Consider the following 19261-nt stretch of genomic DNA (forward strand, 5'->3'; position numbering starts at 1 on the left):
GAGGGAGCCAAGACAACAACAGGGGGGTTAGTAGTCACTGCATGTTATTTTCTAGAACACAATCTCTAAATGTGCTGTAGGTAGTTTACCTGCCACAGTTGTCGTGTTGGAGGAGTTGCTCGAAACATTGCCAGTAGTCCCTGTGTACTAGACCAAGGACTGGCTCTGAGGGAGACACACATTAGTTAGAACGTTGGCAGGCTCTAATGTTCTGTACTCCTGTCTGCATGGCTTTGCTTTGTTCTAATACTCACGCTGAAGGCCCTTCCTAAGGATGAGCTCCAGTAGTTCACAGCAGGAGGAGAGGTGAGGGTTGACATCTGTCACTGTCCCCTCTTCTGTCTGCAGGTTCAGGATGCATACTGGACGAGGAAAAAATATACACACAATGCAATATATGTGCGCACACATTACATGGGCCACATTGGGTAGATACTGTATGTGCACAGGAGTTGAGGGAACAATGCAATGGGTAGACATAGACACAACAATAGACCATACACAGTCAATTTAGAAGTTTTAAATCAATACTTCAGGAGTTCATTTTAACACCATCCCAGATAACATATGGTCCTACTCTACAGAGTGTAAAATAGTACTTTGATTATACTGTTACATTTTGAGTGTTAACGCAACGCTTTATAATGTAAAAAATGAACACAGCATTAGACTTGCCATTGTTACTCAAATGTAACACTATGGGGTAATTAACGCTCACCGTGTTATTTATGTTCAACACTAGTGTTAATCTAGAGTTAACCCCTACAAGTGTTATGCAAAAACATTGTTACAGTAAGTGATTTTGGGTGTTGTTTTAACACTATGCGGTGTAACGCCTAATTTGCATATTTCCTATTTTTGTATATTTTCCTATTAATTATTTTCTTTTAAAGGCCTATGGCTTCCACCAAATGAGGCGAATGTTATCATTAAGATATTGAGATTTGTCAAGATGTACTCAAGAGAAAGAAAGGATTGGTTCATTTCCCCTCTGTGGTTTAACTTTATGACAATACATTACATATATCATACGACCTTACTTTGATGGCCTCGTTTTACCCTAACACAGTGGTGTTAGGAAAATCCTGGATTACAAATTACAGGCCACATCAGGCCTGCAAGTCACATTATGCTGGCGGGCAAAGTGATGTGTAATTCCGTTTTGGAATCAAGTTGGAATTTTTATTCACTTACATTCAGATTGACTACCAGGGTTAGGAACTCTGGTAAAAGAGACTACCTAAACCATTTAAACCGGGAAACAAACAGTTCAGTAACGGTGCAATAAATCTAACTAACTGATTGGATTAGTTTAGAAAAATGTATGCTGTGTAATTTTGTGTAGCATAAGATGAATCAATCAATGCAAAAACACAGATATTAAAAACAACCCCCCCCCCCCAAAAAAAAATCTACCTGCATAACATGCAGGGTAATATGATAATGATGGGTGTGGATTGGATGGAAATATCTCTGGTTATTAACACCAACACTGGGGTTATTTTAGACCACTGAGTGTTAATTTCACTCTAACAGAGTGAACATTTAACTCCTTAAACAACACTAGAAATCAACACTGGCCAATTTTCTGTGTAGGCTTGTGATATATGCACAATACATGGGCAAAATATGGCAGACACGTGGGTGGTGTCTTTCCTTTTGCTGTATGATGATGACTGACAGAGGGCACCTCTTCCACACTTGATGACCAAGGAGGACCCAGTTACTTGGCAACCTGAAAACATCACTGCTTTTGTCTATTTGTGTTTTGCATAGTGTCTGATAGGCTTCACCAGCACTAGATTGCGTCAGGTGGTTGAGTGATAGAATAAAATAGAGGTGAAAGGTGCAGTGAAACTGCATTAATACATCAAAGACGCAGCTCCAATAGTAAAATCGGGAAAGTGATCCTTCAAAATATTTCATACAGAGGAGGATATGTTTCACATTCAGAGATAACACATGCTTCACAAAAGATAGATTATGAAGCAATTTTCTGGTAGAAGAAAGTACTTATTCTATAGTCCCTGCTGCAGCACATGAGCGTAACCTGAGCCGCCTATGTAGGAGCGTCTGACTAATGATTAGGCTATACTAGGCTGAGTAAATATCTGCTGATACTCTCGCTCAGCCTATTCCTGTCTGTGTATCTACAAATGAACAACACATAACACCCATATGCATGTCTCCATTCACTCGGTGTCCATTTGCTGTATGTTCTTACCTTTGAGGGTCCCGAGCAGCGGGTCTTTCGGAGGCATAATTAATATTATTAGCGCAGATATAGACGCACTGTACCGCCTGTCATTTAACAACGCGTCATAGCTTACACACACTTCCGCATGTCTAAAACATACCGAGACACCCTTTCCCTTAGGCTGTTACAGATAGGGAAAAGTAAACATGATATCAATGTCAAAATAGACTACATGAATCACATCTTGGGGAGGTTGGACTGGAAATGTCAGTGACAGCTGCAATAACCAATTCTCACTCTAAAAAAATTGAAGCTAGCCTACTCAGTTTCAGAATAGACTGCTTCATTTTGCACACACTGAATGGCTACATTGTTCTGTCATTTAATCGTGGTGTCTCAAATTGACGCGCTGTAAATGAGATTCTATACTCTGGCGACCTCTTGTGGAAAGAAAAGTGAATTATCAAAACGCGTGAAGACCCAACAAAGATGTCTACCTGTTTCGTCTGTATTCGTCAATTTTCGGAAACACCCGAACTTTTATTCGCACAGCGGGGTGCTAATAAGTTCACTCACTCACTCAATGCAGTTGCAGTAGATAGAGCCTGGCGCATGTATAACGGTAGTGAGGTGCAGGGTAGGCTACAACAGTAGTTAGTCATAGGCCCTACTACTACCGAAAACATTTACGTGATTTTCTGGACTACAACCATTTCCTTGTGGATTCCATAGGTAAGTATTTCTGCTTCAGACGTCTTAATTTCAATGCAATGTTTTCTTGTTTGTTTCTCCACGATGTCTAAAAGAATCCATGTAGGCTACTGTAGACGCAAGATTTACGCATAAAATGATGGTTGCATTATCCAAGCTAGTCTTGCAACATTGAGTTTGGATATGTTTGGAGAATTGTTTAACGTTCTGCATGCTGCGCCCTGAAAGTGGAATCGTTTTTATTACTTGATGACGTCTGCGCTGTGCGCTCTGGGGAGTGGTCTGGTCAGCTACAGAAGTATTGTGTCAATATATGTTCTTATTATATTGGCTTCATAATGGTATTACTCATGTGATATTACGCGTTGGAACCAGTCCAAAGGAAACCTCCAGCCCACTCTGTTGTGATAATCTGTTCTTACCGGCCAGAGGTGTTGTCTTGTGTGTCCTAGAATAGAAAGTCATTAAGGTTGTGGTCAGGGACAGGTGAGTTATAATCCGGGATCTCCTCTTATCTCAAATCCACTACAATCTACAATACACCTAATGCATAGCCTAATACAACTTTCATTTCAGATGCGTAATGATAAAGGTGTCCATTAACTAGATAGCCTATGTTATTATGTTTCGCCGGAAACTGCCTTTCGTGTTTACAAATTTGGCTTTATGTGTATTACAGTTTACTCAACTCCGTTTAATTCGTTAACCGGATTAGTGGCACGGGTTCTGCATGTGTCCTCGGTAGACTCTCCCGGACACTGTGTGCGCGCACGTGTCCCAGTCACTCGTTTTGAACATGCGCTACTCCCGCTTGTTGTTTTGACCACAGAAATAGAAGACGCAGGTTCACCTGTTGTGAAAGTGTTACAATCACGTTTAGGTTCAGTGGCTCAACTGCCTCATTCAAAACTCCCATCTTTGCGTAGTACTACGGTGCATAAATATGGGCGTGTAGACCTAAATTATTCTGGTAATTCTGATTTAAACCAATAAGTCTAAATGACAAGTTACAAGTACAGGTCTAAGGGGAAGGGGCTCTTATTGATCAAGCTGTGTTAGAACAGTGGTGGCCAGCCCTCCTCTTGGAGAGATACTGGTTATGCAGGCTTTCGTTTCAACCCAACTATAACACACCTAATTCAACTAATCAAGTTCCTGAGCATCACCTTATTAGTAGAACCAGTTATTTTAGGGCAGGGTTGGAACAAAACCCCACAGGAGGGTAACTCCACCTGATTAGGGATAAGGTGTTATTATAAGGTGATGGCATAGTGCCTCCAAAATAACCCTAACAGCCAACCAGCCGTGAAAATCATTTGTAGGCAACATTTCCAAACACAAAGCATCATTGTTACTCTGCTGTGTTCTCCTTGGAAAGTTGATGAATTGCATCTTCTTTTGGCCCGTTTCCCCTGCTGCCTCTGTCACAAAAAGTACAGAAAAGGTACCCTCTTGTACATCAAACTAACTGGAGACTGCAGGCCAGGGGGCTGCTGCTGATTCAACACCACTGGGGCCAAACGGTCGATCGGCGGGCTGTGGAGAAACGCTCTCAGCTGCTGCTTTACATCTCCATGGGATATCTGCCTGACATCAAGGCCCACACAAACATGTCATTCTGCAGTTTATGTCTTCCTCGTACTCCTGGTTCTCTCTCTATCTCTCTCTCTCTCTCTCTCTCTCTCTCTCTATCTCTCCGTCTCTCTCTCTCTCTCTATCTCTCCGTCTCTCTCTCTCTCTCTCTATCTCTCCGTCTCTCTCTCTCTCTCTCTATCTCTCCGTCTCTCTCTCTCTCTATCTCTCCGTCTCTCTCTCTCTCTCTCTATCTCTCCCTCTCTCTCTCTCTCTCTCTCTATCTCTCCGTCTCTCTCTCTCTCTCTCTCTCTCTCTCTATCTCTCCGTCTCTCTCTCTCTCTCTCTCTCTCTCTCTCTATCTCTCCGTCTCTCTCTCTCTCTCTGCAATTTATTTTTCTCTCTTTCTTTTCTTTTCTCTCTGTCTTTCTTTCCGTCAAGCCAGGCCAGTTTTAGGTGAGGCCGTTCCAATGAGCCCACAGAGGATATCAACTGCGATGTAATGATATAAAAGTTGCACAGTATACGCACGCACGCACGCACTCACGCACACAACACACACACACACACACCGTTTCGATATGGGGATAGTTTAGTGTTAGCACACGGTTAGGCAACACACTACCAGGATGCACTTCTACACTCCGTCCCCAGGTGGCAGCACCAATCGGGTCAAAGGCTGTCCTCTGCCAGGAAGCCTTGATTAGCACAACAGGTGGTGGCAATCAGGATTGATAGACAATCTGTGACCAGACGCATCTAGGCCTGCCAGTTTCTGTAGTTGTCTTGTGTTAGTTAACCTCTTTATTTTAGGCTTGCCTCTTTGTAGTTTTCTACAAAGAGAAAACTTGAACGTATAGTAATCTGCTTGACTGGCTGACCGTGGGAGTCATGACTGAGCTGACCCTGAACTAGCTCTTGATCATGTCTCTCAGTTCCATTAAATGACACATAAGAGTCATTGAACAAAGACTTCTTTAGTCGGGGGGAGTTTTGTTAAGATCCCAGAGGTTCAGTCTGAACATTAACATGCATCGCTAGCGTTATGGTTTTTTATTTTTTATAATATTTACTTAAAAAATATATAACTTGTTTTTTTACACCAAATACATACAAAAACAACGACTACATCTCCTCTGCCCCGACCCGCATGCTCACACCCCCGTCCTTATTGCCTGCATTATTGTTTGCCACATGGCCTTAAATTGTACCAATTCATTTTTAGCTCTGTCGCCCATGCTATTTCAATATTCAGATAATAAATCATTAGATTTTCCCATTGTGTTAATTATGGCGGATTAATTGATTTCCAAGTTTTTAAAAGTTTTTTCAAGATGAATGAGAAGAGAATCTTGCAACCCATTGGGTATCTCACTACACCCCCATATGTCATGTCTTATGAGGACCTTATCTTTCAGGTTTAAACAGTGTACAGTAAGTGTGTATTTTTCAGTTGTGAAATTATTTTGATAGGATATGAAAGCAGAGGGATTTATGTTTCTAGAACCATACCGCAATTGAGAATCGATTCTTGTTTAGATGGAGTATGTGGCTGTTTTGGCTTCCAGAGCCAATTTGCCCTTTAAACAGAACATGTAAGGTTCTTGGACTAAGGAGTATCGTTAAGCTCGTTTAGTCCAATGTTGGGCTAGCCCTGGACCTAAGGTAAGGTGGCTGTCTCCTAGGTACATGCATTGAACACCTGGTCACATATACCTACTTCTCACATTTATGCACACATTAAATCAGGTTACAGACCGGGCAGTGTAGCTAGGCCTAAGACCTCTAAACATAACAAGTGCAGAAAAATCAGTGGGCTAGTTATTGGTTTCGTAACAACACACAAACACACACACACACACACACACACACACACACACACACACACACACACACACACACACACACACACACACACATATCGATTTGAGGTGCTATTGGAGCCCAGTCAGCTGTAAATCAGGCCTAGCACTGACAGAGTGAGTGCCAGTGCATAATAAAGTTGTGTATCACTGCGCCAGCGTATTAAACCTGTGTATCATTAAACCTCTGTATCACTGTGCCACAGGGCCTCTCTCTCCCTCCCAGCTGCCAACATGATGAAGGACTGCCTCCAGTTCCTCATCGAGCCGGCCAAAAAAATGAAGATCCGCCTCAAGGTAGGACCCCGGGACACCTCAACTCTCAGACACCTCGACTCTCAGACACCTCGACTCTCAGACACCTCGACTCTCAGACACCTCAACTCTCAGACACCTCGTCGCCCTTTCCTGCAGTCAAATGACCTAGTGGCCTCATGGGTGGAATGTTATTTAGTATTTTTCATCATTTCATAATGAAAAAATAGCAATACATTTCAACTCTACAGTATATCTGATATGATACAGGTGTTTCATTTTTTGAAGCCCATAACCATGTGTGTGAGGTGTATACTTTTGTTTTAAAGTAGATTTGTTTAAGATTACCAAGATTACTGCCCACTGTAGTAAAAGGATAATAGTACTGATATTTGTTCTTGTCAAGATGTACTCAAGAGAAAGAAAGGATTGGTTCATTTCTCCTCTGTGGTTGATCTGTGTAGCAGTGCTTCAAGTGATTTTTTTTTACCCTTCCCTCTTTTTCTCTCTCATCCATTGCTCTCTCTCTGTTCTAGGAGTCTCGTAAGAAAGTGACAAATGAGAAGAAAGAACCTTTAGTGGAGAGTCAGCTGTTTATAATGGAGCTGGCCAGGGAACTCAACAGACTGTGCCAGGTACACACATACACAAACACACACACATGCACACAACCGCTCTCTCTCTACTATTAACTCTCTCTCTCTTTGCAGAGGTCAAATGTCCTAGCCCACATCTGGACCAATGAAGACTCCTGGCCTCCCAGTGTGTGTAGAGATTGCATAGTGGAGTGGGCTGCCGTGCTGGAGAATAGAGTACAGGTGAGCACTCATATTTGAAGGAAGTGAAACGAAGTTTTAATTTAAAAGCCTTTATTTCTTGAAATCAATCCTTTGTCATTGTTCTCTTTGTTGATAAACTATTATCAGGCCTTGATGTGAGACTTGTTAATGTAGTTTTTACTTAATGATCTCTTTATTGACCCATGTCCTTTGCTTTCTCAGCCAAGGAGCATCCAGAGAGAGCTGCAGGCTGATTGGCCAGAGAAGAGGGAGTGGAAAGGTCACCTGTTGTGTATGCTGGAGACAGGTGGAGAGTATGACATGGCATCCCACAAACGGGTCATCATGGACTGGACACACCAGCTCAGAAACAAACTAGAGGTATGGAATAGGGGAGGGATTGGGTCACTACGACAGGAGGTTGGTGGCACCTTAGTTGGAAAAAACGGGCTTGTGGTAATGACTGGAGCGGAATCAGAGGAATGGTATCATATACATCATACACATTTCCAGGTATTTGATGCCATTCCATTTGATCCGTTCCGGCCATTATTATGAGCCGCTCTCCCCTCAAGCAGCCTCCTGTGAGTCCAGTGTATTACTAAAGTGGTTGTACTACACTACTACTTGTTGTTGACAAATTAACAAAGACACGTTGTCCTTCTTTATCTAATTTTATTCTCTGGCGCAGCGAGTAGTTTACTGATTAACTTATTAGAGTTGTTGTTATCCCTTGGCCTCCCCCTTCTTTCTCTTTCCCTTTCTCTGTATTCCTCTCTCCCTCTCCATCTATTTCTGTTGCTGTCGGACTCCAAGGCTGTCACACCTATTTGATTAAAGACTTACTCTTGCTCCAATTCCTATTCTTCTCTCCCTCTCTCTCTCTCTCTCTCTCTCTCTCTCTCTCTCTCTCTTTATCCCTCCGTCTCTGACACCTCTGTAATTAAGGAGCAGCTCCTTGGTCGTCCATGCTATTTCAATAATTCAATAATAAATCATTTGGTTTTTCCATTGTGTCCATTGACTTCCAACTTTTTAGCATATGTTTTTTCAAGATGAGTGAGGAAAAAGGAATCGTCTAGCCCATTGGGTATCTCACTACACCCCATATGCCATGTCTTAAAATATGCAGACAGACGGATTAAAAGAAAGTTTACATTGTAATACTTCTGACAGCCAACTTTCTAGCTCCGCCCACAACTTCCAGATTTCATAGCATTCCCAGAACGCATGGATTATCCAGTCATTATTAGTTTTACACTTGAGAGACGACTCTGTCGTTGTACTGTAGAATTTGTAAATTTTGTCTCTTGTGTAATGCATTCTATACATTACTTTATATTGGATTAAGCGTACATTTTCATTAAATGTAATTTCGTTAGTTATGCTACAACTTTCCCTCCATCTTGTGCCAACATCAGTTCTTTTACAATATTTTTTACAATAGTTTATATTTTTTTCTAAGAGATTGTCACTTAGATATGATCTCTGCAAGGTTTTATATATCTTCCCTATCATATGAACATCATTTTCTGACTCAAATAGGATTCCCTCAAGGTTACTCTAATGTCCAAAAGATTTGAAATATACATTTTGTGATATGTAACTTTTAAATTGCATGTATTTGAACGTATCTACATTGGTCAGTCCAGAATTACTTTTTAATTCTGTCATGGAAATAAATGTATTTCCTGTTAACAAGTCATTTTCGGTTTCTGTGCCTTTAGTTTTCCATGTGAGCCAATTTATTGATGAACTCTGAAAAGCTATTCAAGGATTGTTCCATAAGGTTGTGTTTCTAGGAAGTGATATTGGTACTTGTAAAATACATTTCATTTTCTTCCATATCGTTATAGTGTTCTTAACTATAAAGTTGTTCATGTTCTTAGCTTTATCCTTTGTAAATAGACATGTAAAAATATTCTGGGGGTGAGCTTGCGCATCTTTAATATGTACTCATTGTTCCTCTTTAGTGAATTGAACTATATGTCGCAAGTAAAAGCCTTAGGTAGCGTGTTGATACAATTCTGGAAAGTCTGGAAGGTTAAAATCGCCCTCAGACTTAGGAAGATGTAAAACTTTCCCTTTTATTCTATGAATTTTATTGGCCCATATAAAGTCTGTTAGGACCGAGTATACTTTTTTAAAAGAATGTCATCGGTGGGCTAATTGATATTACTGAAAATAAATACAAAAACTTTGGCAGCCATGCCACTCTAAAGAGGTTTATTCTACCTGTAAGATTTCTGGGAAGATTATTCAATTTAATTAGATCTGCTTTCATATTGTTGAGTAATGGAATAAAGTTATATTTATATATTTGTTGTTTAATGTCACTTATTAAGCATCCTAAGTATTTCATATTTTTGTGGTCCACTTAAAGGATTGCTGTAGATCGGGAGTTGTTGTTTTTCTTTTTCCTATTGCCATTATTTTGTTTTTTCCACGTACATTTTATAACCTGAGATTTTTGATTATTCAGAAAATATTTTTACAAAGGGGCATTGAGTTTTCAATATAAGTCAGGTATATCAGGAGATCATCTGCAAATAATTGTAAGTTTAACAATACTGATACCTGTTACGTTTGAGTCCTGTCTAATTCTTTCTGCAAGTGATTCATTTGCCAGTGCAAACAGGAGGGGGGAGAAGGGACATCCCTGTCTTGTGCCCCTTTCTAAAACAATTTAATCAGATAATGTACTACAGAGGCTTGCGGAAGTATTCACCTCCTTGGCATTTTTCCTATTTTGTTGCCTTACAACTTGGAATTAAACTAGTTTTTTTGGGGGGGGGGTTGTATCATTCGATTTACACAACATGCCTACCACTTTGAAGATGCAAAATATTTTTCTTGTGAAATAAACAAGAAATAAGACAGGAAAAACTTGAGTTTGCATAACTATTCACCCCCCTCAAAGTCAATACTTTGTAGAGCCACCTTTTGCAGCAATTACAGCTGCAAGTCTCTTGGGGTATGTCTCTATAAGCTTGGCATATCTAGCCACTGGGATTGTTTCCCATTCTTCAAGGCAAAACTGCTCCAGCTCCTTCAAATTGGATAGGTTCCGCTGGTGTACAGCAATCTTTAAGTCATACCATAAATTCTCAATTGGATTGAGGTCTGGGCTTTGACTAGGCCATTGCAAAACATTTAAATGTTTCCCTCAAGTGTTGCTTTAGCAGTATGCTTAGGGTCATTGTCCTGCTGGAAGGTGAACCTCCGTCACAGGCTCAAATCTCTGGAAGACTGAAACAGGATTCCCTCAAGAATTTCCCTTTATTTAGCGCATCCATCATTCCTTCAATTCTGACCAGTTTCCCAGTCATTGCCGATGAAAAACATCCCCACAGCATGATGCTTCCACCATCATGCTTCACTGTGGGGATAGGGTTCTCGGGGTGATGAGAGGTGTTAGGTTTGCGCCAGACAGCGTTTTCCTTGATGGCCAAAAAGCTCAATTTTAGTCTCATCTGAACAGAGTACCTTCTTCTATATGTTTGGGAAGTCTCCCACATGCCTTTTGGCAAACACCAAAGGTGTTTGTTTCTTTTTTTCTTTAAGCAATGGCTTTTTTATGGCCACTCTTCCGTAAAGCCCAGCTCTGTGAAGTGTACGGCTTAAAGTTGTCCTATGGACAGATACTCCAATCTCCGCTGTGGAGCTTTGCAGCTCCTTCAGGGTTATCTTCGGTCTCTTTGTTTCCCCTCTGATTAATGCCCTCCTTGCTTGGTCCGTGAGTTTGGTGGGCGGCCCTCTCATGGCAGGGTTGTTGTGTTGCCATATTCTTTCCATTTTTGAATAATGGATTTAATGGTGCTCCGTGGGATGTTCAAAGTTTCTGATATTTTTTTATAACCCAACCCTTATCTGTACTTCTCCACAACTTTGTCCCTGACCTGTTTGGAGAGCTCCTTGGTCTTCATGGTGCCGCTTGCTTGGTGGTGCCCCTTGCTTAGTGGTGTTACAGACTCTGGGGCCTTTCAGAACAGGTGTATATATACTGAGATCATGTGACAGATCATGTGACACTTAGATTGCACACAGGTGGGCTTTATTTAACTAATAATGTGACTTATGAAGGTAATTGGTTGCACCAGATCTTATTTAGGGGTTTCATAGCAAAGGGGGCGTATACATATGCACGCACCACCACGTTTTATTTTTTAGAATTTTTTGAAACAAGTATTTTTTTCATTTCATTTCACCAATTTGGACTATGTCCATTACATGAAAACCAAATAAAAATCTATTTCAATTACAGGTTGTAATGCAACAAAACAGGAAAAACGCCAAGGGGGATGAATACTTTTGCAAGGCACTGTATTCATGTATATTTTTGCTTTAGGACATTTATATAATATTTTAATTTAATTTATTATTTAAGCTGCAAAGTTGACAGCTTACAATGTTTTTAATAGAAAAGGCAATTCAAGTTGATCAAAAGCCTTTTCTGCATCAACAGCCATTATTGATGAATCCATATCTTGTTTTTGCGTGTTGTGTTAAACTGAAACATGTTCTTGTATTTGTTTGTAAGTGTCTATTTTTACTAAACCCTGTTTGATTGATATGTAGAAGTCTGGTAAGACTTTTGCTATTCTATTGCTTGTAAGCTTTTTTATTGTCACAATTTAATAAAGTTATGGGTCTATAATCAGCAGGGGACTCTCCAGATGTTCCTGGTTTTAATATAACTGAAATAACGGTTTGATACATGGAACTAAGAAGTACTGAATTAAGTGACGTGTGTTGTCATTTGTGTAGATAGGGGGGCTACTTTATCCCAAAATGTTAGAATAGAATTCTATGGGAAAGCCATCCATTTCCGGTGCTTTTCTCTGTGCAAATGTTTTAACAATATCTAATATTTATTTTTGGGTGATCGCTGTTTTTAAAGATTTTTTTTGTCTGCTGATAGTTGCTTCAGAGTTGTTGAGTCAAAGAAGGACATAGGATCCATCCCACTGTTGTTTAATTCTGATTTATATACATTTTCATAGAAATGTTTAAAATTGTCATTAATCTCATTGTTGTTTCTAAATACTGCTTTTGTACCTTTATCTTTTAAAATTATAACTGGTTTAACATGTATTAGTTTTATGAGAGCTGCAAGATACTTACCTGGTTTATTTGCCATTAAGTTGTATGCTTTATTTGAGTTTAACCTGTAGTTATCTCTCTTCAGAAGTAAAAGATTGTATTCCTGCTTAAGTTCAGATAAATTTTTTCTAAGATAGTGATTTATTTTTCTTTAAGTTTAATTTTGAAATCAGATGTAACCTTTTCAGAGTATGAGATTTTCATTCCCCTAATGCACACCTTAAATGCATCCCAGATTAGATCAGGTGTCGGCTTTTCTCTGTCCTCTATGTTTACATTTGTAATGGTAAAGTTTCAAAAAAATTTGTTTACGTGTTTAATATAATTTGGGTTCAGAAAATGCGCTCTGTTCATTCTCCAAATTCCGTCGCTAAATGTATTTTCTATTACAGTGTTATTAAGCATGATACCGGAGAATGATCCAATATCACTATGTCATGAATGTTTTTATCCAGTAAGTTGTTGAGTGCATTTAAAAAAAGAAAGAAAATGTACTCAATTGTTGAATAGCTTTTCTTACTTTGAGAAGGAGAAGGAATAGTATTTTGTAGTTGGGAATAGCAATCTTGTGTTGTCCTGTAAATCATTTGTAGAGATTAAAATTTTCAGCCTCTTGGAGGCTCCCTAAATTAACCGTCTTAATTGACGGCTGTCAATCTTATCAAATGTCTGATTTAGTTCACCTACTAAAATAATGGTTCCTGTCTGGATTTGATCTACTATAGCCTGAATTCTATCTAAAACACCAGATGTGCCCCTGGTGGGATATACAATGAAATCAATGTGCATTTTTCAACATGTAAGGTACAATTCAACATTACAAAACTGCCTTCTTGGTCCATATGCTGGGATATAAGGGAAAATGGTGTATTCTTATTTATCAGGATGCTGACACCTCTGCTGTTAATACAGTAGGTGGCAGCATAGGCCTCTCCAACCCAGCTCCTCTGTAAATGTTCAATTTCTATTTTTCGACTATTTCTACTTTTGCAAAAAAAACACATCTGCTGACCAGTCTCTTTAGATGTTCGAGATCCATATGCTTTTTCCCATCATGGAGCCTGTGGACATTCCATGTGATAAGTTAGATTTTTTTTGGTCTTTACTTGTATAGAATCAAACTTAACCTTATCTGTTCCGTCTATCATTGAAGAACCAAGTAAAATAGACATGACATATGAGGGCGGTGGGCATTCCATAAAATGGGTCGATTATGGTATAAATACATTGTGATTGTATACATTACATATATAGAGCTTATGGGCATGTGGGCTGAGCAGACATTTAACAAAAAACACAAAAATAAAGGAAAGTACTGACATGCTGACATGCTCTTCAGACTGATATTGTAGGAGAGATGGGATCTAAACTTTTCAGAGTGGTATTGAATGACAAAGAGATCTTGGTGGGCAGATCCCAATTTAACTGTTCAGCTGAGGAGCAGAGTTTAGTCCACTAGTGTTTGGGATGTATTTTACCTTTGAGCTCAAGAGCAAAGCAGTAGGGGATCCTGGGACGGTCCCACAAAAAGGGGGATGCCACTGGATGCCAGGCCCCAGGCCTCTCATCAAAGATGAACAATCCCCTATCCTGCGTGTGCCAATATAGTGGACTTAGTGTATAATGTAGCTCTGAATTCAGAAAGGCCAGTAACAGAAGATGCCATCTCCCTCTAAATCCCGCCTCTCCTACCCTCTTTAGTTTCTTAGTATATAAAGTAATAACCATATTGACTTCCCTCCCCCTCCAGCCCAGTATCTGGCCCGGTGAGCCCGTATTGATGATGTTGGATGATCTGGAGTTCCAGTGGAGGAGGGGGCGTCTGCCGAACCTTCTCCCAGCCATGGAGCTGGTCATGTGGGTCGTGCTGAGTGCAGACAGCCCTGACAAGGTGTGTGAATTTCAATGAGGCAACAAAAAATAATAATACAAATAATAAAAACGAACACCCTTGCCTGTCTTGACCTAACACTCACACTGTTCCTTTCTTATTAGCACCGATTTGCTGATAGCTACTTATTGAGGAAACTATTTGCTTACTACGACTGTGATATGCAGTTGTCTGTCTTAGCTACCTTAAGATGAATACACTAACTAAGACGCTCTGAATAACAGCGTCTGCTAAATTACAAAAATGTTAATGTAAACTAACTGATTATCAATTCATGTGCCTGATTAGATACATATCACACAGATAAACTCACTCAAGCCTATCCTCTGTGTTTGCAGGAGGACGTAACCAAGCAGTGGCTGATCAGAAAACAGAGGAGTCAGAAAATTGGTGTGTAGAGCTTTGACTTGTTGGAGTCATCAAGAAAGTGTTAGATTCAATTAGGTCATGCGTTAACCCGCGCTAGCCGACGCCCTGTTTTGGTGGTGCAGGAGGTGGAACTGTGTTGGAGCTGTCAAATCGGTGAGCGGGTGTTCGTGGTCATTATCATGGAGCCACACCCGTCCCAATCACGTTAGAAGTTTAGAATGAGAAAGTGTAGGCTATATAGAAATAATTATGTTCAAATTGAAAATTATAAAATGAAATAATAAGGTTTCTTATCAGCCTAATGGAGATGTAAATTATATTCCAGTGTTCAAATTTGTAAACACAGCTGCATGGGATTTCTAAATATGACTCGGTGCAGCCAATGGCAATGTCAATAATAGATATAATGCCGGCAGCCGCTTGTGGATTTGACAGCTCTAAAGCCTGTCACATGCTCCCCAGTCGAAACAGTTTGCGCATGTATTATGAAGACATTTTGTGCCATTTTGGTGTTCAGCAGTTCTTTTTGTTGGGCTGTTTGAGCACATTACATTTTTTCTTGAGGCAAGTCGAAGTTTGGTAGCCGACGTTGGAGTGGGAACTATGGACGGGATTCTTCAATGAAGTGTTTGTTGTCATTCAACGAGAGACGACTAATTTTCATGCACAATTTTTTACTTGAGAAATACTGCACCAAACATCTTTGTTAGATGTGACATTGCGCGATTAAGACGTCAAAATGTATTACAGATTTCTTAATTGATCTTAGATTAATTTGGAGTATTTTGAGGAAGTGTAATTGACTATGTTGTTGCTACAGCATCTAAAGAGGGACAAACAGTAATATTGATGCTTTTTTTCTCGTTTTTCAAGCGAAGGTCTTTTAAGGGAGTATGCGAGGCAGACATTCGCTTTGCCTAGCCGAGTTCCGCTAGGAGCAACCGAACCTAGAATGTGGGCACCTTAACGCAGTTCCACCTCTGACACCGCCAGAAAAACAGCAACAGGGTGTCAGCTAGCACATATCTGATTGAATCTAGCCTTTACACAAGTATAACAGCAATCAGTGACAAAGAGATGTTGGAGATCACAGGTGTGTCAATGTGTGACAATGAGAGATGATGACTAGTTTGATTATGCCACTAAATATTGATGAAGGGTAATAATCGATCAGTGGTCAAGATATCACATCAGGGCAAGGTGGGCACAGGCTAGCCCACACCATTCCCACTCTAGTCAAGCATGGGCTAGCTCACAGCAAGCCCACATCAGGGCTAGCCTACACCAGCCCAACACAGGCAACACAGGCTACACCAGCCCAACACAGGCTATCCCACAACAAGCCCACACCAAGCCCAACACAGGCTAGCCCACAACAAGCCCACACCAAGCCCAACACAGGCTAGCCCACAACAAGCCCACACCAAGCCCAACACAGGCTAGCCCACAACAAGCCCACACCAAGCCCAACACAGGCTAGCCCACAACAAGCCCTGTTACTTCACAATGTAGAGGCGGGGGTTCATTAGAATATTTGGGGGCATGGTTTGCACACAGTTATTTTTGTGTAACCCGTTACTGAGAGTGTGGTTCCAGTTTAAGTGTTCTGTTGTGTGATGCAAATTCATTCTGATCTAGTACACTGCTCCCCCCAAAAAATATGTGCATGTGATATATGAGAAACTTAGTAGTTTCTCTTGAAAAAATATATGTGTGATAGTTGTCATTCGCTAAATACCTTTGAGGGTTAAATAATAGATCAAATGTATAAGGTGGACAGCTCAAATAGGGCCATTATTTTAGCCCACATCGGGCCGACATCATGCCAGTGTGGGCATGTTTTCTGGGGAAATATGGGTTTATTTCAGACAGTGAGGGCTGCCCATCAGCCCAGTGTGGGCAGCCTACATGGGGCCAATATTTTTTGCCCGCATTGGGCCCACATTGTGCCAATGGGTGTGTTTACACAGGCATACCAATTCTGATATTTATTTCCATGAATTGGTCTGTTGACCAATCACATCAGATCTTCTTTAGTGAAAAGACCAATTAGTAAAAAGAATGATCAGAATTGGGCTGCCTGTCAAAACATAAAACATGAAAGAAATAACTAATTCCAGTAGACACCAGAGGAATGGACAAACATACCTGAGTCCTTTGCAGTTACGTAACAGAAAATGAGTTAAGATTTAACTTTAACAGTATTTTAACCACAGTTTTGTTTACACTTTCAGATGCAGCCCGCTACATTCCCCATAATGGTATGTGAAACTCATGCTGGACTCATGCTTTATTGAGGAGTAAAGGAAACTGTAAATACAGTCATCCCATTTCTCACCCTAACAACTTTCTTTCTCAGTATGGAACTGGATCTGTGATGCTGCAGAGGAAGTGACCCTTGACCCCAAGACAGCCAACCCTGACCTCATCCTCTCCAACGACGACAAGCGCATGTGCTGTGGCCTGGAGCGGCGAGACATCCCTAACTGCACGTGTCGCTTCGATGGCTGGTGGTGCGCTCTGGGAAACGAGGGCTACACCTCTGGGCGCCATTACTGGGAAGTTGAAGTGGGCGACCGGGACTGGCGGCTGGGCGTGGCTAAAGCCTCTGCCCAAAGGAAGGGTTATAGTTCCCTCAACACAAAGACGGGCTACCTCACCCTGCGGCTGGAGAGGGGCTCAGACCTCAAGGCCCTGACGGTGCCTTCCACCCCGCTGGCCCAGATGCTGGTCCCCAGGAAGGTGGGGGTCTACCTGGACTATGAGCAAGGCCAGCTCTCCTTCTACAACGTGGAGAAGAGGTCCCACATCTACACGTTCAACGAGACCTTCACAGAGAGACTGTTCCCTGTGTTTGGGACTGTAGAGGTGGTGAAGGGTCTGGTGATCAGGTCGGCACGGACCAGGGAACCCTGCCTCTGCCCTGGACCCTGTCTCTGGTGCTAAGCTAAGTGCTTAGATAACATATCACAGCATCTTTAAAACTGGTCCTGGAGAGCTAGCCTAGAATCCACACTTAGAGCTCGATTCAATCCGATTAAGTGTTAACCCGCGATAGCTGACACCCGCATAGCTGATGTTTTGGCGGTGTCGGCGTTGTAACTGCATTGGAGCTGTCAAATCGGTGAGCAGCTGCTCGTAGTCATTGTCATGAAGCCACACCCGTCCCACTCACGTTAGACATTCAGAACGAGAAAGTGAAGACTATACATAAGTAATGAAGCTCAAACTGAAAATCATTCAATGAAATAATGAGGATTTCTATGAGCTTAATCAATGTGTAGATTACATCACACATTCCAGTGTTCGAACTTGTAAACAAGGCTGCATTGGGATGGCAATGTTCACGATAGGTATGATACTGGGAGCCGCTTGTGAATTTGACCGCTCTAACACGGTTCCACCTCAGACAAACGTCAGAACAACAGCTATGCGGGTGTCGGCTAGCGCAGATCTGATTGAATCGAGCCCTTAATATTGTAAACGTAGCAATATTCCGTGTCAATTCCAGGCTGGGTGGAGTGCAGGCTTTTGTTCTACTCCAGCCCTAACACACCTTATTCAATGGTTTGATGATTAGTTGATTAGTTAAATCAGGTATGTTCGAATTAGGCTGGAACAAAAGCCTGCACTCCTCAGGACAAGGGTTGAAGAACAATCATTTACCCCTCACAACACTTTTTCTTTTAAAGTGCCTTCATACCAGTTTATACCATCTGGAAATGAAGTGGTAACTAATTGTATTGGTTGTTAAATTGCCATAGTATTTCATGGTATAAAGACACTGTAAAAGAAAGTGCTGCCCAAATTACCCAAAGATCCCATGTAGTTGAAAGGATGTAGTTCAGTGAGCGTTTGCGCACAGAAGAAAGACAGACAGCATGCAGTAGTCTCATAATGGGTATCAGCATATTTTTGGAAGTTGCGGTATGATATTGACCGTGTGTATAATGGTGTGAACAATGCTTTTTTTCAGTCATCAATAAATGAACAACATTTTCAAAGATCTGTTTTGCTGGTTTGTGGTCTACAAAGGTTATGAGAATAGATAGAAATGCAACTATAGTATTGAGGTTCATATTCAATCTTTATTAAATGCCATAAAATGGACATGCCAGATATAAAAACAAACAGATTATTGTATCAATGTTACACGAAGTAATTCATGAATAGCTATAATGACAAAGTATAAACATTTATTTTTGGTATATTTATGAAATATGATTATGACTTTAATTTGTATTTTTTTAATCAAATTCAACTTCTACATTCGACCAGTATAATTATTTTCGCCATATATCTCACTAAGTGTAAGGACTTGTTACAATAGACAGTATACCAATGGACAGTATTTAGAAGTGAACCAAAGCACAGCATAGGTGTAAAAATACATTATAAAGAGAATACAATCTTTTTGTCACAAAACATATCCCTCTGAAATATCAGGAACAAGTTTTCTATCTATGCTAGAATATATTAGTTAGGCATAACATGCTTGTAGACCGAAGCACTCTTTTTAAAA

General features: G+C 40.7%; 2 protein-coding genes across 4 annotated transcripts in view; one reads left to right on the forward strand and one right to left on the reverse strand.

Moving 5' to 3' along the window:
• Positions 1–3404, reverse strand: part of si:ch211-250n8.1 (uncharacterized) — a 16011-nt gene extending 12607 nt beyond the window's left edge. The window contains exons 1-3 of one of the 2 annotated variants that reach the window (XM_029764734.1): positions 3331–3404; positions 255–362; positions 90–165 (exon numbers count right to left, since the gene is read on the reverse strand). In XM_029764734.1, the coding sequence (XP_029620594.1) occupies positions 90–165; positions 255–362; positions 3331–3373 (227 nt within the window). In that variant the 5' untranslated portion in view covers positions 3374–3404. Of the gene's footprint in view, positions 1–89; positions 166–254; positions 363–2224; positions 2549–3330 lie in introns of those variants that run through there. The other variant, XM_029764735.1, reaches the window with a different exon arrangement.
• LOC115201257 (butyrophilin subfamily 1 member A1) lies at positions 2797–18743 on the forward strand. 2 transcript variants are annotated; one of them, XM_029764736.1, is made up of 9 exons: positions 2797–2929; positions 6549–6639; positions 7134–7232; positions 7308–7415; positions 7599–7757; positions 14230–14370; positions 14709–14760; positions 16974–17000; positions 17099–18743. In XM_029764736.1, exons 2-9 carry the CDS (start codon positions 6577–6579, stop codon positions 17683–17685), a joined length of 1236 nt encoding a protein of 411 aa, XP_029620596.1. In that variant the 5' UTR covers positions 2797–2929; positions 6549–6576; the 3' UTR covers positions 17686–18743. The 2 variants fall into 2 exon arrangements, with proteins under 2 accessions (XP_029620596.1, XP_029620597.1); XM_029764737.1 differs by lacking the exon at positions 2797–2929 and adding an exon at positions 3266–3394.
• The last annotated feature ends 518 nt before the right edge of the window (positions 18744–19261 follow it).

The sequence above is a fragment of the Salmo trutta genome, chromosome 10, assembly GCF_901001165.1.
Source record: "Salmo trutta chromosome 10, fSalTru1.1, whole genome shotgun sequence".
NCBI classification, from domain to species: domain Eukaryota; kingdom Metazoa; phylum Chordata; class Actinopteri; order Salmoniformes; family Salmonidae; genus Salmo; species Salmo trutta.